This window comes from the organism of the source record quoted next, unplaced genomic scaffold (assembly GCF_019419815.1).
Source record: "Pyrus x bretschneideri cultivar Hongxiangsu unplaced genomic scaffold, Pyrus_bretschneideri_v1 Contig17, whole genome shotgun sequence".
Taxonomy (NCBI): Eukaryota; Viridiplantae; Streptophyta; class Magnoliopsida; order Rosales; family Rosaceae; genus Pyrus; species Pyrus x bretschneideri.
This window is the reverse complement of record NW_025999468.1, coordinates 4,061,672-4,086,223: the sequence shown is the minus strand read 5'-3', so window position 1 is coordinate 4,086,223 and position 24,552 is coordinate 4,061,672. Positions and strand designations below refer to the sequence as shown.

Sequence of the window (24,552 nt, the reverse complement as noted above, 5' to 3'; positions counted from 1 at the left end):
AGGGAATAGATAAATATATATGCTTGAACTAATTGGATTAGGCGATTTCACATAAAAAGAAGAAAAGAACTTCTTTTTTTTGTTTTTTTAAATTAAAAGCAAAAAAAAACTTGAATTAATTGAATGTTGTTGACGAACAAAAGAAAACAAATTAAAAGTCTACAAAAAAACCGTAATAGCCATATTAATGTTGGTGGCATGGTGTTGTAAATAAATTTAAATGTATGAACATCTTTTATCTTACATGACATCAAATTCAAAATTTAGGTTTTATTTAGATGTTTTAATATAGGTGGGTTTATGTCTAGAGTTCAACAGTTGTAAGAGGCTAAATCTAAAGCACCCTAAAAAGAATAACTTGTGCAGAGTTGATTAGGGTTTTAGGTAGCCGACGGCAAGAAACAGACTTGTTGTGAGGGGTTGATTAGGTAGCTCATGCAAGAAAGAGACTTGTAGGAAAACAATAAAAATGGGGGTATATTTGGCAATCAATAGGTGTTTGGACAATTGGGCTCAGGGCCTACATCATTGGTGTTCAAACTCAAGCACATGTATAACATTAAAATAGAAAGCCCAATCCAAAACAAAAATATCCATGACTAATTTGTATCTTCTGCCTTGCTCTACGTTTTAGCATCGAGGCAAAAGATACATCCGTTTGACATTCCTATTTCATTCTAATTGTAACACGAGAATTTGTTTCAACACGTGGAGTGATGCCATCGCTTGTGTTAAATACTCAAAAACTTCCCCAAAACATGAGCACAAGAGCTGTCTCTGTAACCTCTCAAATTTGACGAAGCCTAAAACCATATATAGCAGTTTACTTGTTCATACTAATTGTACTTTCACACAACAGAAATCTTCTAGTGGCAGTTGGTTCTTACAGTAAAGAATGAATCTTCAAGGAAGAATGAATAAAACTGAATTACCGACCTCCATGTGTTACAGCAGCGAGAGGTCAAACAGCAACTAAAGGATCCTATCGGAATTTATTAGGTTTATTTAAGAAATTAATTAGAGATTTGATTTGATTTTGTAGTAGGGTATTTTGGCACTTACACATTAGAGTGTTTGACCAGTAATACTATCATAAAAGAACATGTATGCAGTGCATGGAATCTAGCTTGCCTTATATCAACCGTTTGTTTGGTAATAAAGAGGCTTGGGTTTGTGTATCTTGCCTTGGCAAATCAATATTTGCTTGCTCAACATTTATTTTTAACACTGTATGTAGAGATCTATCCTCTCAAGATTCATTTAACCGAGGCAATGTACAGAATGATGTGGGGATATTTATTCCCAGAAGAAGAACAAGATTCACAAAGACGGCAGGTATGTTGGCCATGTTACTGATTTCAAATTTGTGACTGCTAGATCTTTTCAGAGGTATAAATGGTTGTCCAATTGGTCACATGCAGGAAGTTTGGAAGGTTTCAACAACTGCTGGTGCGAAACGTGTGAAGAAAGGCTCATTAGTCCCAGAGATTTCTGCATTAAGCGGTCAGACAAATAAAGAGTCTGAGGCCTCATCCAAAGCAAGTGCCTCTGCCCCTGCTACCAGTCAATCCTCCGTTCGGGCAGATCCTCTGCAAGTGAGATTCCTTCTCTTCTTTCCTTGAATTTTTTGGGCTAGTTTTTTTATGAAACAATATGATTACCGCTTCCTTATTTTCCAGATTATCATTATAACAGATTAATGGATGCCTTTTTTCATTTTAATTGCACGGTTACCTTAAATCAACATTTGATGTAATTCTATTTGCCGCAAGGGGCTGGTTGTTTAGTTTTGTAAGTTGAGTTGAAGAAAACAGAGGGTCCTAAATTTGAAGAGCTCTCGGTTAATTTCCCTAAATCTGTACATAGATTCAAATATAAATTTTGAAATAAATGAATGTCGAATCTCACCCTCCTAAACCATTGGCTTCCCGTGACTAAGCCAACGTTATCCGTCGGCAGTCTTTCCCTTAATTCTATGTTATCTCTAAACTACATTTATATCCTTTTAAGTTTGGGGTGGTTTTTTAAAATGTGTCATGCGGTTTTAATTTTCTCAAATTGCAGTATGAAGTTTTGAAATTGTTGTAATTTATGCATTTTTATTTGAATATTCATCAAATTGATGACATTATGAGCATAATACTCGTAATAGGATTGATATGCAAGTTACATTGCATGCGGTCCACCACTTTCAAAACGAGTCTTGGGTTTCAACCCATTCCCTTTCAGGATCGAAACGCCCTCTCCTAAATTGTTGTAATAGTTTCAAACTCTCTTTCATTAATAATAATTGTTTAAAAAATAATAATATGTAAACTACATCTACACCACATTAATTAAAAACTCATCAATTGAACAGAGAATTACAAGTTCAAATAAACAAAATGTGTAAATTGATATAATTTTAAAAGCTCAAGGTGTAATGTGAAAAAATTTGAAACCTAGAGACTCATTTTGAAAAGCAACTCAAATACATAGGGTCTAAAGTGTAGTTTGGACCCTTTTTTTTTTTATTATTTTGACAAGTATGACTTCCTGCTCACATGGAAACCTTGATCTTGTACCGTTTAGAGGTGGTAAATCAACTCATTGGGTTGTTAATAGGTACATTTAAGACCCGTTTAATTTGATATTACCATAATATAGAGGTGAGAATGGTGGTGGTGGTGGTGATAGTACAAGGTAAAATTAAACTAAATGGATCTCAATGGGTACCCATTGACAATCCAATTGGTTGATTTGCCTGGTACTGTTCATTTAAAATTTTTTTTTTGCAGGACTATAATTCTGAATAGGGCAATACTAAACCCTTTCTGTTGAAGATGGCCTAACAACCTACAATGGCTATATTGTTTCCGTTTGAGTAAATTTTGATCAAGCTTGGTCGTACTTCTTCCTTCAAGAGTAATCTCACTGTGATACAACACACAGAAGTATATATGCATTCAAAGAAAATAGCTAGGACCTACAATACGAGCAGATATTATAGATGACAAAAGTGGACAAACCATATAGAAATTACAATGAATGAACAGAAGTGAAGGATTAATATAAACTAATAAGGTCTAAATTACTTTTACAAACGCTCTATAGAATAAAGATGTCCAAGTCTAGTTTCTTAGCTATTTTGATCCCAAGGTACTGCAGTATCTTTCATATGACTAATGAAAAATAAGTTAGACTTAAAAAACAGAAGGCTGGACGGGAACGAGTATTCCTTTTAACATTTTACACATCACACAATGTGTCCGTATAAAATCACTTCTTGGTATAGAAGCACCTCATTGTATTTATCAACCTCATGAAAACAACTACGTTCAGTAACAAAAATTCCTTAATGACTTTGTCTTAAACTATTTCTTAACTAAATCAGATATACCAATCTAATAAAAAAATTAGAAAACTTCATTTTAATCCTTGACAAAGATAACTTTTAAATTAAAATCATGAGTAAGATCAAAATCTAATTTTAGTCCCTTGATACATTACTAACCTCATTTATTAATTGTATTTTTATTTTTTAATTATTTCTCTTTTTCTTCCTAATTTTTAATGTATTAATTTTAGAGAAAACTAGATTTTAATCCCTAAATAAGATGAAGTTTAGAAAAATGTCTTATACAAGATTAAAAATTGATTTTAGTCCCTATACTCTATTATATGCCAGCATATGTATTCAATGTCTCTTTTTTTTATTTATAATTTTATGGTGTTCATAAATTAAATTTTATGAAAATATTATAAATTTTAATTCTCATTATGGTGAGTATCTATCTTATATAAGAAAATATTTTCGTAGAGATTTTTTTTTTACACTTATATTTTTGCATATTTTCTTATGTGCCACTAATTCATTACAATACATTTTTGTACGAACATTTTGGTACACTGGGTTAGTATAATATATATGTTTAGGTGCTGACATTTAGGTACACTAGTTTAGTCTAATATATTTAGGTATCGACATTTCGGTACACAAGTTTAGTATCATATAGTTAGATACGGAATTTTCAGTACACTTATATTTTTGCATATTTTCTTATGTGCCACTAATTTACTACAATATATTTAGGTACAGACATTTCGATACACTAAATTAGTAAAATATATTATGATACGAACATTTAGGTACACTAATTAGAGGAATTTAAATAAAATTAATGAATTAAAATGTGTGTAATAGTAAATTTAAAATTTAATGCAATGACATTAAATAAGATATCTATTAAATATTAAAACAAAAATATAATATAAATTTGAATTGAGTACACATTAGGGATTAAAATCAATATCCAATCTAACACCAAATTTTTATTAAATTTTAATCTTCTGGTAGGATTAAAGTTCAAAAATCCCATAAATATATAAGAGAGGAACAAGAAGTTTACGAAGCTTGTGGGTATAAAGAATAATAATAATAACCACTGGTCCACGAGAAGAAGGTTTTAAATCTTAATTTGCAGAAGCACGTAGCATGTAAAGATGGTGTAAAAAGAATGATTTATGCATGGTTGATTAGGGTTTAGGTAGCTAACGGGAAGAAAGAGACTTGTATGCAAATTAGGTAGCTCACGGGAAGAAAGAGGCATGTAAAGATGGTGTAAAAAGAATGATCTATGCATGTTTGATTAGGGTTTAGGTAGCTCACGGGAAGAAAGAGACTTGTTTGGAAATTAGGTAGCTCACGGGAAGAAAGAGGCTTGCATGAAAACAATGACGTTGGGTTTATAAATAGGTCGATTGACCTTTGACAACCAAACCACCTTCAGACTCGGTCGGAGGCTTACGTTTACTGTTCCCAGCTTACACACCTCATCAAGTTCCTCTTTTTTTTACCTCTCTTTTTTTACCATTTCAACACTGCACAATGGTGATGAAACTGGCTCTCTTTTTCGTTTGAGCATTCTTGATGCTGATACAATATTCCTCCTTCCACACTGCACCATAGTGTGGAAGTGTGGAAGGAGGAATATTGTATCGGCATCAAGAATGCTCATCTCTCCCAACTGTATGATCAGCATAATATGGCCACAGTTGAGTTTCAATATCTTTGCACGGAGCCATGAATAACCTGTGTGAAAACGGGTCATACTCCATGCAATGATCAGTACCAGACCCCTATAATTTTAACCATCTTAGAGTCAATTGACTTGCCAAAAGCCCAAAATTGGCTTGACCGCTGCTGATCTTTAAAAAATACCAAACTTACAAAATTACTTGCAGTCAAGAACAAATTCGTCCTGCTCTCAAACATCGAGAGAGGACAAATGTTCTTGACTGCAACTAATTTTGTGAGGTGTTCAAAGATCAGCAGCGATCTGGGCAGTTTTGGGTTTTCGGCAAGTCTCGACCCTATGATGGTTAAAATCATAGGTTTGGTTGTGATTATTGCATGAAGTTTGATCCGTTTTCACACAGGTAAAACTTGGTAATCCTTGTGTGGATCTGCAATGTTTCTCTTTCAAAACAACTTTTCTACTTTGAAAAAATAGTCCATGGATCTGCAAATAAATACCTTTCTACTTTGAAAAAAACATAAATCAGTGCCTTGTATGCAGGAAATCCCGGATCCATGACAGATCTTTGAGTAAGGGTCTCAACTCCAGATCCATTGGACGAGAAGTTATAACAAACCTTGAATGTCCCATATCCATAGATCTGGAAGGTATAAAACTCATCCCTGCATTCACATTCACATACATTGTTAATTGAAATATTGTAGATCTTAAAATTAGTGCTCGGATTGATGTTGATCATATGTATCTGTGATGTATCTGTATTCTGCATCCATGTAGTGTAAATCTGCTTTTCTTTTGTGTTGCTGGTGGGTATAGATGACTGGAATAATAAATGGAAAAAAACGCAAATATGCATCAATACTCGACAGAAACGTTACACCAAAATGAAATGAATGTTTTGAAATGCAAATCAGTCGAGAGATTTACTAAGTCAGTTACCTGCTTTGCGATAGCTTCCCTCTCCCTTCTTGATTGCTAGGTGCGGATCCATGCATTGTACTTCTTTTTTATAATTTAATTATCCTCTTGGAAATTTCTGTCAAGATATTCATTTTTCTGCATTTTAAAATTAAAGTGTAGTTTTTGGAGTGAACACAATGTAACAATGGAATCAACTTTCATGTTTCAACATAATCGATTTATTTAATCTGTAAAGACAGTTGAAGTTCGGTGGTTACATCAATGATTATTTAAGAGCCATTGACTTGTCAAAGGATGACTCTAAGTACGTTCAACTTGTGGCCATTCATCTAGAATGTGTAACATTAAGCTCACTTTTAATAGTAACAGCTCTAAGTGAGTGAACCTAGAAACAAGATAAGGCCTATTCAACCGAGATTTGAAAATTCATGAAAATAACTTCTAATCTCGAACTGAATAGTAAAAACTTTTGCCATGGCTGAAAACTTTTTTGAGAATTTGATTATCATGAAACGTCTTTGTTTTTGCAGAATGAAGATGGAGGATTGCGTCTGCGTATTAAGGGGCCAAATACCATGTTTGTGGACTGTTTTGGTTCTTCATTAAGATGTAAATAAATTTTGAAATGGATGAGAATATATTTTAATATATTTCACACATTTAACATGGTTTTAAAATCCACGACATTGAGCGGGCTCAATTTCTAGTGTATTACGATATTTATATTAGTCCTTGTAATATTATTAATTGCATGTCCTCTATATGTTTCTTTGACATCTTATTTTAGTTTTTCCTGAGCCACGTGTCACATACATGAGTGAAGGCCAAGATGCTATGTGTGCGTGGTAGTTATAAACATCTTACTTTAGTTCTTCATGAGATTCATCCCCAGAGATTCATCTCAGACCCTCCAACCTATCCCACAACCTGGTGAGTTAACCTGTTGGAAATTATTAGGTTTATTTAAGAAATTAATTAGAGATTTGATTTGATTTTGTGGTAGGGTATTTTGGCATTTACGCATTAGGGTTCTTAGGTTTATTTCACTATAAATAGAGCTTGCAATTTAGTTTGAGAACAAGTTAGTCAAGATGCAGTCTATTCGAGTTATATAGTCATCTCGGTATTTTCGATTATAAAAAGTATTTTTCTTAGTTTTATATTGTTGGCCTCTGACTTTTAACATGGTATCAAAGCATGTTTAATCGTTTGGGGTTGAATCTGTTCTTAGTAGCTAGTTTGTTTGTCTTGTCACGTTCCTCTTCTTCGTGTCAGTTTGTGTTTTAGTTTGCTCGGTATCAGTTTTGTTAAGGTTTTGTTTTTTTGTTTTTGTTTTTAAAAAGTTTAGTCTGTTTGCCCCAGCCTGCTAATACCATCGTATCATCCGCACTGCCGCCGTTACTCCGCTGCACCTTTGCACCTCAAGACTACCACTGCCTGACCCGTTTGTGTCCATATTCGACTGAGACCTTGACCAACTACCATCGTATCATCTCGCGCCTGACCTGCTTTTGTCGAAGTCAGTTACCTACTTTGTGATAGCTTCTCTCTCCCTTCTTGATTGTCAGGTGCGGATCCATGCATTGTACTTATGTTTTTGTAATTTAATTATCCTCTTTGAAATTTCTGTCAAGATATTTATTTTCCTGCATTTTAAAGTTGAAAAGTGTAGTTTTTGGAGTGAACACAACGGAACAATGGAATCAACTTTCATTTTCTAAAGACCGGCTCCAACCTTGTTGATGAATTTCGTTCTCAATTTTAATCGGTTATCTACTTCAATCCATTTTTCTAAGCCTAATTAGTTAATGCAATTAGCGCTCTTTCATGTTTAAATATGCTAAATACTTTAGATTTGAGATTTTGTGTGTCAAGACGGAGAAACTTTTCTACAAAAAGACCATCTGTCCATTTATGCATTTGTTTCTAACTTTATGTTATTCCTTTTTATTGTTCTGATATTTAGCAAAAGCATCCTTTAACAAATCCAATTGTCATTTGTTCACATCAACTTCAATTTTTCCAATTTGTAACAATGAAATGAAATCGTCTACATATCAGAAGAAAGGAGAAACAACGTGAAGAAACAAACCATTGGATTCTGGAAATTCAACACTACTCATTGGTTCTTATTGTAGATAGGGTTGTAAATAGATTTCCCCATGTATACAAGTAGTAATGCTAATCATTTATGTTTAAAACTTTTTACATGTTTTATACAATTTCAAAACCCGCAGCACCGCAAGGGGCACGCTTACTAGTAAAACCTGGACCCAATATGCTTGATCACAGTAAACACCGGACAAAATTATGAACAAACTGGACTTGCATAGTGGGCCCTTTTGTATTCCAGTACAGAAGCCTCAAAGTATCTTAATATATAAGGACTAAGCAATGTTGCCCACGCGTTGCAGCATGATTAAAAACTGTGTTGATTACTATGCTTGAAAAACACAGAGATAGTCGAAGAAAACAATAAGATAAATTTAGATATACAAAACACTATAATCATTCACTGCGGTTCATTGCTTTGATCCAATTTTCAACTGGGACCAGCATTTGTACACAGAAGATAAGAAAATGCTGGACTATGTACATACAAAATATTAGAAATGCTGGGCTAGTACCTGCAAAAAATATTGTCTAACCTAGATTAGAGAGAGTTATTTACATACCAAAAAATAAGAGAAACATTGTTCGATGTATATAGATTACAGGTGCGAAAGTAACATTTGTTCTGTTCAAAAGGAAGATTCAACTTCTTTGTGCAGCAGAATGGACAGGAGAAAGTTGATAATGATTTGAAATAAACAATATAAGCAAGAGTTATTTCAAGTAAGAAGCTAGAAAAAGACAGTGAGATAACATTTGGCAACTATTTTTCAGTTAAGGCAGAAACAGATAAAATACGTTGGAGGAAAATTAAATGAACGATAGGATACCAATTCAAAACGAAGCATGTGCTAAAATCATGTTGGTATGTTTGCCTCCTCTCTCCCTTTTGCGTTGGGATGTATAAGTTTGTAAGAAAGGGAAAGTAGAGGAAAGTTTAATGATATAAACAAACAATAGAACAGATCATATAAGTTCCCTATAATGAAAGCTATAATATGCACAAAATGTAACTATTAGTAATGATAACCAATGTAATCAAACATAAATAAAATGGTATGATACAGTTTTATTCTTTTTCACAAAGCTCTAAGGTTCGAGTCTTATGAAATGCCGAGTTTGATACAAATTATTATTGATGGAATTGATAGTTTTATTCTCTTTTCCAACATGATTCAAAGAACCTCAATCTACTATCTTTAACGATTGAAACTATATTGTAGGGTGTTAAATCTTTAGTATTAATTTGAAGACTGAAAATAAAATAATTTGAAGCTAAATTGATTAGTATTAAGCTAAGCCTCAAATATTCTTCAGCAGATACAATCCAAAATTAAGACAAATTCGAAAGAATTGAGCCTTACCTGATCAGTGATAAAACAATGGGCTGAGAAATACGATTTCAAATTGAATTTGAATGATGACAGCCACCTTTTTCCCTGAGTTCAAAGGTGGAAATTGAACAAAATACACTAAAATTTGAGTAATACAATTCAAATTTCAAACAAAGGGGTAAATTTTCATACATGCAACTCAACAAATAAGATTTTTACCACGATTATTCAAGAACTAATTACCAAAAACAACTATCTAAGGTTCATACCTTTAGTCTTTGTTCACTCATTATTTTCTCAGTAAATCAACCATTTGTTCTTTATCAATGTCCAAGGCCTGTTATATAGAAGGCAAACGGAGCATAAAAAATTAACTGGGTTAGCAATATGTAACTTAAATATACTTAAGAAAGCATATTTAATTCAAAACCAAGAAATTAAAAGATATCTAAATCATGTAGAAAGTCATAATACTAATAATTAAGACAAATTAGGACGACTTTGCTTGAGATCGGAATGCTATACCCGCTTGAACTCAAGAACTAAACAATCCCAGTGAGTCTGAAATTGAGAGATACCCATTAAACATTTCAATGAATTGGGAGATACAGGTTTAGCACTTTGCTTCCTAATGCATGTTTTCTTACATGCCTTTTGATATAAATAATGAGATTTTTTGCAGCTCACAGCTCTCTCTCTCTCTCTCTCTCTCTAAGGATGTGTATATGTGAGACAGGTTTAGCACTTTGCTTCCTAATGCATGTTTTCTTACATGCCTTTTGATATAAATAATGAGAATTTTTGCAGCTCACAGCTCTCTCTCTCTCTCTCTCTCTCTCTCTCTCTCTCTCTCTCTCTAAGGATGTGTATATGAGAGATAGGTTTAGCACTTTGCTTCCTAATGCATGTTTTCTTACATGTCCCTTGATATAAATAATGAGGTTTTTTGCAGCTCACAGCTCTCTCTCTCTCTCTCTCTCTCTCTCTCTCTCTCTCTCTCTCTCTCTCAGCTCAAACACGCACACATAAACAACCACATTGTTAGAAAGCTGAAGAAACACTAGAATTTAGTGAGTCTGAAATGTTAAGGTTGACATTTAGGGTTCTCTTTCTTTTCTCTCAGCTCACACACGCACACATAAACAACCACATTGTTAGAAAGCTGAAGAAACACTTGAATTTAGTGAGCCTGAAATGTTAAGGTTGACATTTAGGGTTCTCTTTCTTTTAGAGGCTAGAAGATATCTGGATCTGCATCAAATTTCAATTTTTGTGCCCAGATTTAGTGCCCTGTACGGTTTGGGTTGTGCTAAAAGATGATTGTTTATGTTGGAGTGGTTTAAGGGAATGTCCAATTGAGTTGAGCAGTTTTTGTTCATTCTGTTAAGGTGAGCGTCTTTGGAGGTATTGTGGGTATATTGTCCGAATTGGGGTTTTTAAAGTTGAAATTTAATCTGGGATTCTGAATTTTTTTTTACAACTTAGTAATTTGTGGAGTTATTCTTAGTTTTTATCAAGAAATTTGATTTAGGTTTCATATATTTTGTGAAATTAGATACCTTTTTGTGAAGATTTTTTTTTTCATATATTGTTGTGGTAGTTAAGGTAATTTACGTGTCTAAAAATGCTCGAGAGTTGAATGTGACCAAGTAAGCAGATCAGCCCGTAAACCTGAAACCAAAAGAAGCTCAAACCCTGATAATTTGATGGTTAGCCCTGTTTTCAGATTTGTTTGCTTCAGTTAATTTTGTTGTAAATTAATTAATAACATATTTGAGCGAAACCCTGTTGGTTATTGTGCTTTTTTTTTCTTTTTTTCTTTTTTTTTTTTTTTTTAAATAGGTAATAACATGTATTTTCTCTTCTTTGCATTTAGAAGTAATCAACCTTAGTTATGCGACTCAAAATCCAAGGCGGCTTCTGGACCTTATCCTCAGGAAGGTAACATTTTTATTTCTTTTCCTTATCATTTGATCGGGTTTTGCGTTTACGATTTCAAGTTGGTGCCATTAAGCTATCACCCTCAGACCTCAAAATTCAGGTAACCCCATGATTTTAATATTGCTTCTCCTGTTTTGTCCAATTATTGTTCTATTAATTGGATTCTTTAGTTAAATAATGATTAATTAGAATGTCTAGTAAAAAAACTCAGGCATTGCAGTGTTTGAAATGATAATATAAATCTAATTTGGCCATTAGCCAATCGGAGAACCTTATTTGGGAAGTAGGTTTTAAAGTTTCAATAGTTTCGTTGTGTGTAATTTTTTGTGCTTTGCCTACTGGAAATCTAATAACCAAAGGCTTACTTGTGTTTCTCAAATAGTTTTTAACTGTATGTTTCGTTTCTTTACTATTTTCAGATGATATAAATGATTAGTTATGTGATGCTGTTTAGAATAAACGAATTTTGTGATGCTCTTTAGAATAAAGGTTCTAATACATTTGATTTGCTATCTACAGAAAACCAAGGATTTGCTAAATATTTTAAAGAAATTTACAAATATGAGAACTCAAAGAGTGGACTCTATATTAATTTTGAGTTGGAATGTTGTTGCTTTTTATGTTTTTTTATCTTGTTTTTTGGACCCACCCACATGGGAAAACTTCTCATTCGGCTTTTCTTTTCTTTCTTTTTTTTTTTTTTTTTTTAATGGTGTAAACTCTTGAAAAATCAATGGTAGAGATAGCTTTTTTATTTTTTTTATCAATGTGCACAATACTCCAACAAAATGAATGCGCCCTCATGAGCTTCAATAGCCAGTCACCCCGCCCAAGGAATAAAGTTTGTGGTAGGAGTTCCTATATAAAGGTGCTCTAAAGAAAAGAGAAAAATGTTAGGAAATAAGGTTGCCTCCACGTAATCGATTTATTTAATATGTGGAGGCAGTTGAAATTCGATGGTTAGATCAGTGATTACTTAACAGTCATTGACTTGTCGAAAGATGACTCTAGTACGATTTTAGCTTGTGACCATTCATCTTGAATGTGTACCATTAAGCTCACCTTTAATATTAACAGCTCTTAGTGAGTGAACCTAGTAACAAGTTAAGGCCCAGTCAACTGAGATTTGAAATTTCATGAAAATAACTTCTAACCTCGAATTGAATAGGAAAAGCTTTTACCGCGGCTGAAAACTTTTTTGAGAATTTGATTGTTATGAAATATCTTTGTTTTTGCAGAATGAAGATGGGGGATGGCATTTGCATATTAAGAGGCCAAATACCATGTTTGTGGACTGTTTCGGTTCATTAAGATGTAAATAAATTTTGATATGGATGAGAATATATTTTAATATATTTCAAACATTTAACATAGTTTTAAAACCCACAACATTGGGTGGGCTTAATTTCTAGTGTATTACTATATTTGCATGCCTTTGTTCATGTAATATTATTAATTGCATGTTCCCTATATGTTTCTTTGGCATCTTATTTTAGTTTCTTCTGAGCCACGTGTCATATTAATTAGTGAAGGCCAAGATGCCACATGTGCGTGGTAGTTATGAACCGGGCAGGCCAAGCAAACTAACTTCGAAACTTTGATTTCAGAATTTCAATCACAAGAGCTTGATTTGATTTTTGGAGAGCAAGAAGAACAACTTAAAAAAGGAGGAGGAAATGCATTTGAGACTCGAGCATGTAATATTGAAGGAAGACGAAGAAACCCAATTGCTTCATTAGATTCATCTTAGACCCTCCAACATATCCCACAACTTGGTGAGTTGTGAATAATTGATCCCATTCACAAACTCGACGAACACTAAATAGATAATAAGTCGAGTATAAGTTGACGGTTTACTTTTCTATATGTAAACATGTTGCAAGTTTCAGTACAAATTCATTGAACTTATCATCTTTTTTTCCCCTACACTAACAGATTGCTCTCTCTTCCAAACTCTCTCTCTCTCTCTCTCTCTTTCTCTCTCTCTATATATATATATATATATATATGTATGTATGTATGTATGTACGTACGTACGTACGTTTGATCTCATTTATAAAGAAATGCAGCCTGGAATTATATCGATGGGGCTATGTATGTCCTTTTGTTCTCTTGCATGATATATATATATATATATATATATATTCTCACAGGGAAAGAATAAATACAAATCCGACTCCTATCAAATATAGGACTCCTAATATATATATATACACACACACAATAACTTATATTAGACCAAATATCAAATATAATTACTTTTTTACCTCTTGAGAGCCTCCTGATTCCAGAACATCTCATCCTCTTCAATTTCCTGATCGAGTAACTTAGTCATCCTGATAAATCGTATAAAAAAAAAAAAAAAGAAGGTAGGTTCTCAGAAATTGAGTCCCAAGTTTCGATCCTTGTCCAATTGTTTTCCTTTGCCTTCACTCATCATAGTTTAGTGCGAGGAGAGGACTATAACGGTCCCCAAAGACACAACCTTTGGTTTCTGTTTCCACGTAGGAAAGGGAAACTTTAAGCCACTGTTTGATTAAATCATGAAAATTTCAAGAATACTCTTTTATACAAAAATGTCCTTTATTGCTTTCTCAATATTCTACCCTGGATGTCATTCATAACATTTCAGGATGTTTGATTTTTGAGTGTTTTGACATTTAACATTCCAGTGCCTTTTCTCTCAGTTTTTTTTTTTTTTTGTTGGGGTATTCTCCCTGAAATTGACTATATTTCAATTTAAATAATAATTTCATTTGACAACAGTTTGATTTTGGGTTCAGTGCTGCTGTTGGGATAAAGAGTAGGAGGGAGAAAGGAAGGAAATGAGAAATAAATGAGGTGAAGAAGAAATGAATGACTAGACAGAAAATAAAAGCTGGATAAAAAACCTCTTTAAATTTGTTACTAGCTTGTTGCCCTTGCGTTATATTTTGCACCATTATCACTATCTGTTCACCTTTTCTTCTGTTTTCTTTATCATGAGAAATGCTCAATCTTTCTTTCTCTCTACCCTTAATTTTTCTGGTTCCATTGGAGGTAATCCAACTCTAGACTTGTACTAATCCTAAGCCAACCCCCCTCTCCCTCGCCCCTTAGGAGATCCAACTACTGTTTGCAACTCATTATCTTAAGGATGAAAGAAAACAAAGCTTTACCTAACGATCCCGTATTTATCTTTTCTACTAGTTAGTAAAATTGTATGTTTGGATTCATATTTTTAAGGAATAAACCCATGTTGACTTCATGATTGTCCCATAAACGGTTACAAGCTTTATAGGTTAGTATGAGAAGTTTTGCTGTCAACGGGTACAATTTTGAATACACATATGTTTTTCACGTTCATGTCAATATAAAAAGTATGCGTAAATGTTATATTTCCAGGATGTGAATCTGGACCTTTCATCAGAGGGATTCCTGCTTGAATACGTGTTCCAAATCCACAATCTGGCAAACATATGTCAGTCATGAGAACAATACCTTGCATATCTGTAGTTCGTTGTTGTGACCTTGTTTATATGCTTATTAAACGTTTATGTTTCCTGACGAAAAATGTGTAGCTGGTACTGGTAGTTGTCATATATTAATACATGCAGCCGTTCTTATGTTACAAAAGCAGTGGACTGATATGCTTAGGAAGAAACTAGGTATGCATATGGTGTGATAACATGATGGTAATTAACTTGTTGGGTAAAATTTTGCTTAGTTAGGCATTGTGTAAATAAAAATTGTCCACCCTCTGAATCACTTCATTTAAATATGAAGAATTTGGTAGTTCCTTAAATGTTTTCTATAATTGTTCACAAATTAAAGATGTACGATTTTGGCTACAGGGAAGTTTTGCTTCGCGTGGATGCAAAAGCAAGGAGCTCCTAAGGACAGAAATTCTTCTCTTGAACGTTTTCAGGTAATAGGTTCTCTTTCTCTCACATCCGCTATCTTGTCAAATAACTATAAATACTAATCCATTTGCTTTTGGTTATTTCGGGTTTGATCTGTATGGTGACTGCCACAGATGCTCTCACAGAATCCCTAGTTTTGTTTTTTTTTTAAATCTCAAACTTCTCCTTTGACCAGTAATACTATCATAAAAGAACATGTATGCAGTGCATGGAATCTAGCTTGCCTTATATCAACCGTTTTTTTGGTAATAAAGAGGCTTGGGTTTGTGTATCTTGCCTTGGCAAACCAATATTTGCTTGCTCAACATTTTTTTTTATTACTGTAGCCTGTAGGTAGAGATCTTTCCTCTCAAGATTCATTTAACCGAGGCAATGTGCAGAATGATGTGGGGATATTTATTCCCAGAAGAAGAACAAGATTCACAAAGACGGCAAGTATGTTGGAAATGTTACTGATTTCAAATTTGTGACTGCTAGAACTTTTCAGAGGTATAAATGGTTGTCCAATTGGTCACATGCAGGAATTTTGGAAGGTTTCAACAACTGCTGGGGCAAAACGCCATTCATGCAGATCCTGTGCAAGTGAGATTCCTTCTCTTCTTTCCTTTAATTTTTTGGGCTAGTTTTTTTTATGAAACAATATGATTACCGCTTCCTTATATTCTAGATTATCATTATAACAGATTAATGGATGCCTTTTTTCATTTTTATTGCACGGTTACTTTAAATCAACATTTGATGTAATACTAGAATGGATATAGAGATCTTTTTGTTTGACCTGATTCATCTGTGCAGCAATCAAAATTGCAAAACCTAAAGACAACAGTTGGTGTTAGTCCAACCAAAGAGCTAAGAAGAACGTCTGTACTGTGGCAGAATCAGTTGCTACAGAACTTGTCTTACAGAGCATTACTCTTTTTTTCCTTGTTTTAAGGACCCACCCACATGGGAAAACTTCTCATTTGGTTCTTTTTTTATTTTTTTTATTTTTTATTTTTTATTTTTTATTTTGATATGAATGAGAATATATTTTAATATATTTCACACATTTAACACAGTATTAAAACCCACGACATCGCACGGACTCAATTTCTAGTGTATTTACTGTATTTACATTAGTTCATGTAATATTATTAATTGCACGTCACCTATATGTTTTTTTGACATCTTATTTTAGTTCCTCCTGAGCCACGTGTCACATACATGAGTGAAGGCCAAGATGCCACAATATCATGTGGTATTGTGGTCTCGTACATGATCATGAAAAGATGAATAGATCAGTAATATAATTCTCAATAACATTAAATAATATTCACTACCTTGAAATTACATAGTTAAATTAATAAAAAGAGCAAAAGAGAGACGAGGCTCACAATACGATTTGGTATCTTACAAATCAAAATGTATGAGCTAGCCGCCACCAGTCGCCGGTGAAACCAAAGTGCCTACGTACATAACCATTTCTTCACGCCCAGACGAAGACGAAGCTCTCAATTCTTCAACATCAGAATTGTCGAGCACATTCCTGCATGTATCTTCCTTAGGCATATATAATACCAAGTCACCTCGATCCGATTCCATCAAAAGTGCACCATCGTCGAGGAATAACGGATTCAACGACCACACATTAGGAGGGTAAATCTCCGGGCGAATTTTTGCGAAAATAGTCCAGGATTGATCGACCCCATATTCCATCATCACCCATATGGTAAGGCCAGTGTCCTCAAAGTCAGGAAGAGTAATTGTGGAAGAATGGCAGCAGAAAGTGTGAAAGAAGAGACGATTTCCAATCGTCCCCACTCCCGCCCATTTATATTCTTTATGCCTAATAAAGGAAAACGAATGAAATTTCTCCTGTGTGAAATCAAAGGACCTGATTATTGTCCCGTTATCGTGTCTCTGATTCCAATGTAGAGCTCCATTTAAGAAGCACCCTCGTCCATCAATACCAAACGAGGCCGCAGGCTTGAGGGAGTCTACAACAATCTTCCATGAAACCGCTTTGAGTGAGAAGATTGCAGCAAATCCATCTTTGGCACTTTTACCGCCCAAAAGGACCTTGTAGTCTTGTGGTGGAATCGTAGCCGAATCCGTAATAACATGGCCTGAAACAAAACCAATCAATGTCCGGTAACTTACGGGCTGTTCTGGTACTAGGGTTCCACAAGAGAAGTCTTATCTTTTCGTAGTATTCTTCATAATATGCAATTGGAGGGTTAAGTAGTAGGCAGATGAGACCATTGCAAGAACCCACAAGTGATGAATCGTTGAGCCTAGTATCACCTGGAAATTCAGCCTCAACGTCTCTATGGTTGCTTCGTATCGCTGATGAAGAGGCAGAGGCGCAGGCGGCAACATTCTTCTTCGGTGATTGGTAGTCAATCAGTAGGGGAGATACAGAAGAGAGAGAGAGAGAGAGAGGGGGGGGTGCTGGGGGCTGGTGGTAGGTCCGGTTTCGTGAGAATCAGGACATTCTTGTTGTTGTCGTTGGTATGTGCTCGGTGCTTGGCCACGAACTGGGGAGTAGTGATTAAGGCGCGCCATGACTTGCATACACAACGGAATCGGAGGAGAGATGACCGGTAGCCAAGAAAGTATCTCGACGATTACATCGTCGTTGTTGGAGGACAAGATCGGCAATTCTCCATCATCACCCGTAGAAAGCGAATGGCTAAAGTCTAGTACGTATTGATCGTTAGGGTTACAATATAAATGTAAATATATAGATATAGATATATATTGTGTGTGTGTATTAGGAGTCATATATTTGATAAGAGTCCGATTTGTATTTATTCTTCACAGGGATATATATATATATATATATATATATATATATATATATATAAAAGAATAAATACAAATCCGATTTCTACCAAATATAGGACTCCTAATATATATACACACAACAATTTATATTAGACCAAATATCAAATATAATTACTTTTTAACCTCTTGAGAGCCTACTGATTCCAGAACATCTCATCCTATTCAATTTCCTGATCGAGTACCTTAATAATCCTGATAAATGGTATAAAAAAAATAAAAGGTAAATTCTCAGAAATTGTGTCCCAAGTTTCGATCCTTGTCGAATGATTCGGTCAATTTCGTTACCTCTTCCCTCGGGTGGCGCGAGATGTCCGATCAAGAAACGTATTTTTGGCATTTATGTAAGGAAATTAATAAATACTCGCTACGACCTATTTAATTTGATATTCACAATATATAAATATGAGATTGATAGTAGTAGTAATAATGTAAGGTGAAATCAAACTAATGAATCGTAGTGGGTACCCATTAACAACTCGATGGATCAATTTACCACCTCTAATACCGTCCCCTGACAAGGTGATTTCATATGTAAAAATGTATACATACACAATTTGTCCCCTCACAAATCTATACTTAATCTTGTTCATTGATTCTATTTGATTTATTCAATTTGATAATCGGAAATAAAGGAGCGTATCTGACCACCTTGTATATAATTAAGATACAAAAATAAACTGAGCCTACCAGTCATCAGTTGGGTGTAAGTTTATGTGATGATCTCAACGGCCCAACATTTCAGTAAACTAGATGCGACCTAAATAAATTACAAACAATATTAGAATATGCTTAACACACTCAACCCACATCTCTAATTCCAACTCTTGTACACAAGAAAAAATATAAACATCAAATTTTCAACCACCACCGGTTTATCTATCGTCATCTGAAAGTAGCAATATGCCTCCATTCACAAGATCATTCCAATCAGAAGATCCCGGGGTTCTTTGCAGATTAACTCGTAAACTCCCTAAAATGACTACTTACGACGTTCAAAAACTTTCATCTGTATGTTGCAGAAGGTCACGAGAGGAACTGATGCGGCATCCTGGCATCAATTGGCTAACAAATCATCACCTTCTAATCAAAATTAGTAGTGATGTCTAAATCTGTATCCGCAGGATTTGCGAGCTCAGCCAGAGGCTCCTGCAGACACCAAAACTTCAACATAAGATATTGCACATTAAAGAGGCCTCATTTTGTTCTGGAATAGTGGAATGACAGATAGACCAGGACCAAAATACATTTAGGGTATAATGTTCAATTTCTTGATTGTTTAGCGGAATAAGAATATTAGCACAAATTAAAACGTATCCATATTATCATACCTGCTCATCATTCGCTGAGGAAACAATCCCCATCGGATAACTGTTCGTAAGATCTTCAGCGGTTTCATGCAAATCCTGCAGCATGGAATTACATCACAACACAAAATAAACACAAGTTTACAGGTTGATCTGATTAAACACAATAACTGAGGATCCATGGAGTTATCTGGTTAGTTATTTCAATAAGCTACGTGTATATTGTTGAACAACACCGAAAGTTTTCTGGCCAGAAAATATCAATGCTCCTCCTATACAGTAATAGTGAGCAGAGCAAATAAACATAAAATATTTAGGTATCAATTCATGGAAGATGGATGGCAACTTAGAATTCAATATACAGAGACATCTATGAAAATTTCCACATGCTCATTGGTATCTTCAAGTCTAACTGAAATGTGCATTATGAAAATTCGAATGCTCAGAAAATGGTTTGAATATTTGTGGTCCAAGGTTATCTATGTCCGTCAACAAAAGACCAAGTGCTCCGTAGTCTTCTATTAATCATGGACTGTGCTATAAAACTGTGCTAAGTATGCATAACATATGCATTTGGTAGTCAACTTTCACATTACATAACAAAAAAAATACAGAAATAAATATAGAAGAGCTAGAACCTTAAATGCAATGCATTCCTCGTCATCCGGGTTGACAGAAGCATCATTGGATCCTTCAGTAACGTTTTTTGAAAGACCATCAAGAATGCCCTGCGTACACCATGATTATTAGGCATAATAGAATGAGCTTAGCAGCTTATACTTCATGCAGGAAGATAATGGTAATAGGAGAGAAAAATCATACACGCTCATCCTGGTTTCTGGAGAATTCTCCTTCAACAACTGAAGGCTTGACTTCAGTCGGTGTTCCCTGCAAAGGTCATTTTTGTTATTGCAAAAGATTGGTCATGTTAATCGTAGCAACACAAACACAAGAATGAAAAAATACTTGGGGGTAAACAGTGTATAGAGGCTGGATTTCTTTATATGAACTATCAGCCAACTTACAACATAGAGGAGAAGAAATAAAACATTTAGCAACCACTTGAAAATCAACTCTACTTCTAAAATAGAAGAAAAACCCATATTCTTAAATGTTGCACATACAGGTTCTATATTGTCCATGGTAAGGTTCCTTCCACCCTTGCTGAGATCTCTCAATGTTCCCTGTACAATCAATAAAGTGGTGAAGAAAATGAAAGTTGCTTAAAAGACAGTAACAGATATTTGTGATCATAGCAATAATGACAATAAAGATCAATCTGAGATACATTGAGAGTGAGAGAAAGAGGGTCTGTGGTCTCGACTTTGTATGTCAAAAATGTAATATTTGTACAGTACAAAAAAGTAGAATAAACCAACCTTATTCGCCCACATAAGACCACATGCATTACATAAAGTTCTTGGCCCAGCAGGTCCACGGCGCATTGCAGGAGTATTATTTTCACTAACTCCACAATGCTGACATCTCCGTACGCTGAAAAAACACAGCAGAAACAGGACAAAGCGTTGAACACAACATTATCAAATGGAAAACTTAGACCATAATTACACATCATTCAACAGAGGAAATCAAAAGAACAGAATTAGCTTGGAACTCACACAGTTTCTGGTTGAGGAGTGCCATCTTGAAGACAACTCTGAGTCGAATCCCAACTAGAAGCACCTGAAGTTTGTTTTAACGATGCAAACTGTCCATTCTTACGAAGCATCCTAGCAAAACAATAAGATAACAGAAAGAATGACACATCTTAACACCATAGGACCATGGAAAATGTAAACAAAAATATTATTAATTTGTGAAGTGCATGAATAATGAATATCCTATCTTCCCAGTTGTCTTGTTAATGCAAACAAATTTTGAATACATAACTAACATCAAAATCAGCATAATCAGATCTACACTCCACAAGCAAAAGCACAAATTTCCCTAGAATTAAGATGAATTGCAACTAGATGCTTAAACAAAGACATAAAGACGAAGCAAAAAATGTGTGTGTGTGTGTGTGTGTGTGTGTGTATTTATCCAAAAGCAATCCAATCCACCTTATCCGCAAAAAAAACTATTTTTTCTTCTTACATACAATCCAATACAGCACCACCAAAGAATGATCACCATTTTATTGACTCCATATCGTTCTCTTTGTGGTGTTGACTTTGTACTTGCTTCTTAATCTCGGGGGTGTGTGGGTAGGGGTTGATTTTAACACAAGTTCGTCTCCAAAAATTGCATTGGGGGATTATGCATGATTATGGTAAATTTAATAGGAAAACAAAAGAGATTAGATTGCTGGATGCTTAGTTTACTTGGTTTAATCTTATGAATGGATTTGTGGACCATAAAGCAAATTTATTTCTCATCACACCATTGGGAGGGAAGTCATCCAAGTGTTAGGCAGGAAGCCTTGGGTACAGTTGTCTCAGACCCTTGGTCTACTATTTAAATATACAGCTTCATTTATGCGCGCCGGGGGGTGGGGGGGGTTTTGTGGCGGCACTACCATTTAGGTTTGAGAGGTAATTGCACCATAGATCTTTTACGATACTTTGACACTTTGGTGCGAGGAGAGCCGAGTTCAGGGTTAGGAAGGGTATATGTTCATTGCAAAACTGGATCAGAGAAACTTAACAGTTATGCTAAAAACAGTGAAATAATTTCCAAATTACTACATGCTTAAACAAAAAGGCAAACATCTACTCAATGTTCAACCAAACTGATTTGAAATAAATCAGTTAAAGAATACAGATTGACTCAAACCCAAAAAGTAATAGTTACCTAGGCTATTATTCAGTGTATAAAATATTGACTATGTTCAAGAACCATCTCTAAGGAGACAGAACATCAAGAGAATGCTATAATGGAAAGATACACATATCAATGGTTTCAAGTAACTAAAGTAAAGATCAAAATGCATTCAGAATGTAAGAACTGTTGATGCAACTGAAAATATATGCATAAAGTATTATAATTTACTAGGCATTGCCACATGAAATTTTAATCTATGATTGCACAATAAATGATTCTCTTTTCAAACAAATCCCCCATCCCCGAAGAAATTAGTTGAACCCAAAAGCACTAGTTAGTAGTTACAAGAAAAAAGGACAGAAAGAAAGAAGGGTCCTCAATTCGTCTTACCTCTGTGCAACCTCTTTACGCACAGTGTACCTAATTTTCTTGTCAAAACATCTCTCCTTCCGCTTTTCACGAAACCTTACCAGGGAAGCTATTCTTCGCGAAAGATTTGAACGCTTTGGGGTGTCACCCACACCCTAGAGATTATGGAAGGCAACACATGAACATAAGCACAGAAGATGCATTGAAATTGGTCTCATTAATGTCAACATATGAATTACCCTTGGATTCTGATTGTAAGACACTTCCACTGTGGGCACACCAGTTGGTACATCACGTCCTCCCAACAGCAAGAGCACTGCTTGCACCTGTTATATGGAATCCTAAATCTGAGCCTTCTTCCAAAATGGGCATAATCCAAACCAGCAAACGCATTTTATTGTAAATTTAGTAAACAGATGGCTGTAAATTTAACAGGCCAACTTAGAAAGAACAGAAACAGACAAAGACTTACTTGGCTTCAACTAGTTGAAGGGATTACCATATCTATTCACTAGTTATAATGATCCAAGTGATGGAATAGAAGTTCATATTTCATACAACCACACTATATTTTCCTGCCAATAACTTGTTGCTTCACATTGGTTTAGAGAGATTCATGAAAGCATACTTTCATTCTTCTTCCAGAATATTTGTTTAAAAACCTCGTCACAGGGGAATCCATGCGTACGATAATTTCCATATTCATTTCATACCCATAATACCAATTTGATAAAACTAAACAGCACGCCTATTCTAAGGGTCTTAATCTTAAGGACAAACAATAAGTGTAGAAACCGAATCGTAATCAAATTTTAAATTTTATCACAAACATCAAAACTTCAAGTCCCATAAACTCGTATCCCTCCAACCCAATCCAAGTTTCGTTCTTTCCTCTTTAATTTTCAGTTGGAACAGAAATGAATTTATATCTTTGCAATTACGCAGAAAAATACAAAACTCAATTACTAAAAATTCAGCACAGCACAGTGGCGCAAGCACAATATGAATATTTGGGAAGAGAGAAAAATTGGTTCTTGCTACAATAAAAATACTCAAAACGAAGATGAGAGAGAGACCTTCTCGGGTGTAACAGCAGGGAAGACATAGACCTCGCCTTCAAAAGACAGAGTGAGCTCGCTAGTCCTGGACGCCATGCCCGCACCTCCTCCTCCTCCTCCTCCTCCTCCTCCTCCTCCTCCACGCTCCGCAACGCTGACGGGGTTCACATGCACCTCTTCCATGTCCTCCATACCATCATCACCACCATCTTCGTAGTCACCGTCATCGTCTTCTACCTGTATTGGACCCGTCCCGTGCTCCTCAAATGGTCCAGCTTCCAGAGGCTGTGGATTGACGGCTGCCATCCAAATATCCCCTTCACTAAACCCTAACGCTCAGCCCCACCGCCTTCTCCGAATTCAAAACCCTAAACCCGTTCCACCGGAAACCCCATAGCCTCCGTCGCAAGGTAACAGTGTAACAATTTTCTGAAACAAACCCTAACCCCAAACCCTGATAGTAGCTAATAAAGCAGGAAAATTTCTGAGCTCGATGAAGAAGAAGAAGCTTCCAAAAATCAACGAGAAGCCGAAAAAAAAATAGCTAAGATTTGCAGGGCGTGCCTCTGTGTTTCCTTTGTGACCCGCAAATGGGTAATAAATTATTTTCCCAAAAAATAAAATATTCAAAAAGCCGAAATTTATATTTTCCTACTTTTATATTCCCTTTCACAATTTTTGTGTGGTACACTTTTTAATTCGATAACCTGAGTAGTAATTTTCTTAGTGGAATGACGTTATTCTGACATAACGATCTGAAGTCATTTTAACGTTATAACTAAATTATTTTTTCATCGGATAATATTAAAAATATTAAAATTTTAAATCAAATAATATGTCATCAATACAAAACAAATACGTTAATTGACATTAAGTCAATCGTCTACAACCATATCATTTGATTTAAAAATTTTGATCTCCCTAATATTATCATTTTCCTTATCATCTAACAATTTGTTTAAAAAATTCATTTGATTGGGACACCACTTAGTCGTTCGTGTGAA

General features: G+C 34.9%; 2 protein-coding genes and 1 long non-coding RNA gene across 3 annotated transcripts; 2 read left to right on the top strand and 1 right to left on the bottom strand.

Moving 5' to 3' along the window:
- The first annotated feature begins 1,063 nt into the window (after positions 1-1,063).
- LOC125475966 (protein SABRE-like) lies at positions 1,064-1,637 on the top strand. Its single transcript, XM_048581489.1, has 2 exons — positions 1,064-1,335; positions 1,422-1,637. Exons 1-2 carry the CDS (start codon positions 1,273-1,275, stop codon positions 1,620-1,622), a joined length of 264 nt encoding a protein of 87 aa, XP_048437446.1. The 5' UTR covers positions 1,064-1,272; the 3' UTR covers positions 1,623-1,637.
- A 2,876-nt stretch (positions 1,638-4,513) lies between these two features.
- On the top strand, positions 4,514-6,713 carry LOC108866761. The gene is made up of 2 exons (XR_007257320.1): positions 4,514-5,665; positions 6,470-6,713. It is a non-coding gene; the product is annotated as an uncharacterized LOC108866761 (long non-coding RNA).
- An 11,912-nt stretch (positions 6,714-18,625) lies between these two features.
- On the bottom strand, positions 18,626-24,161 carry LOC103941196 (GATA transcription factor 24). The gene is made up of 10 exons (XM_009351391.3): positions 23,567-24,161; positions 22,730-22,816; positions 22,512-22,645; positions 20,978-21,088; positions 20,738-20,852; positions 20,483-20,542; positions 20,181-20,246; positions 19,997-20,086; positions 19,383-19,457; positions 18,626-19,200 (listed from the first exon to the last, which is right to left on the bottom strand). The coding sequence occupies exons 1-10, from the start codon at positions 23,852-23,854 to the stop codon at positions 19,135-19,137; spliced, it is 1,092 nt and encodes a 363-aa protein (XP_009349666.2). The 5' UTR covers positions 23,855-24,161; the 3' UTR covers positions 18,626-19,134.
- Positions 24,162-24,552: the final 391 nt, after the last annotated feature.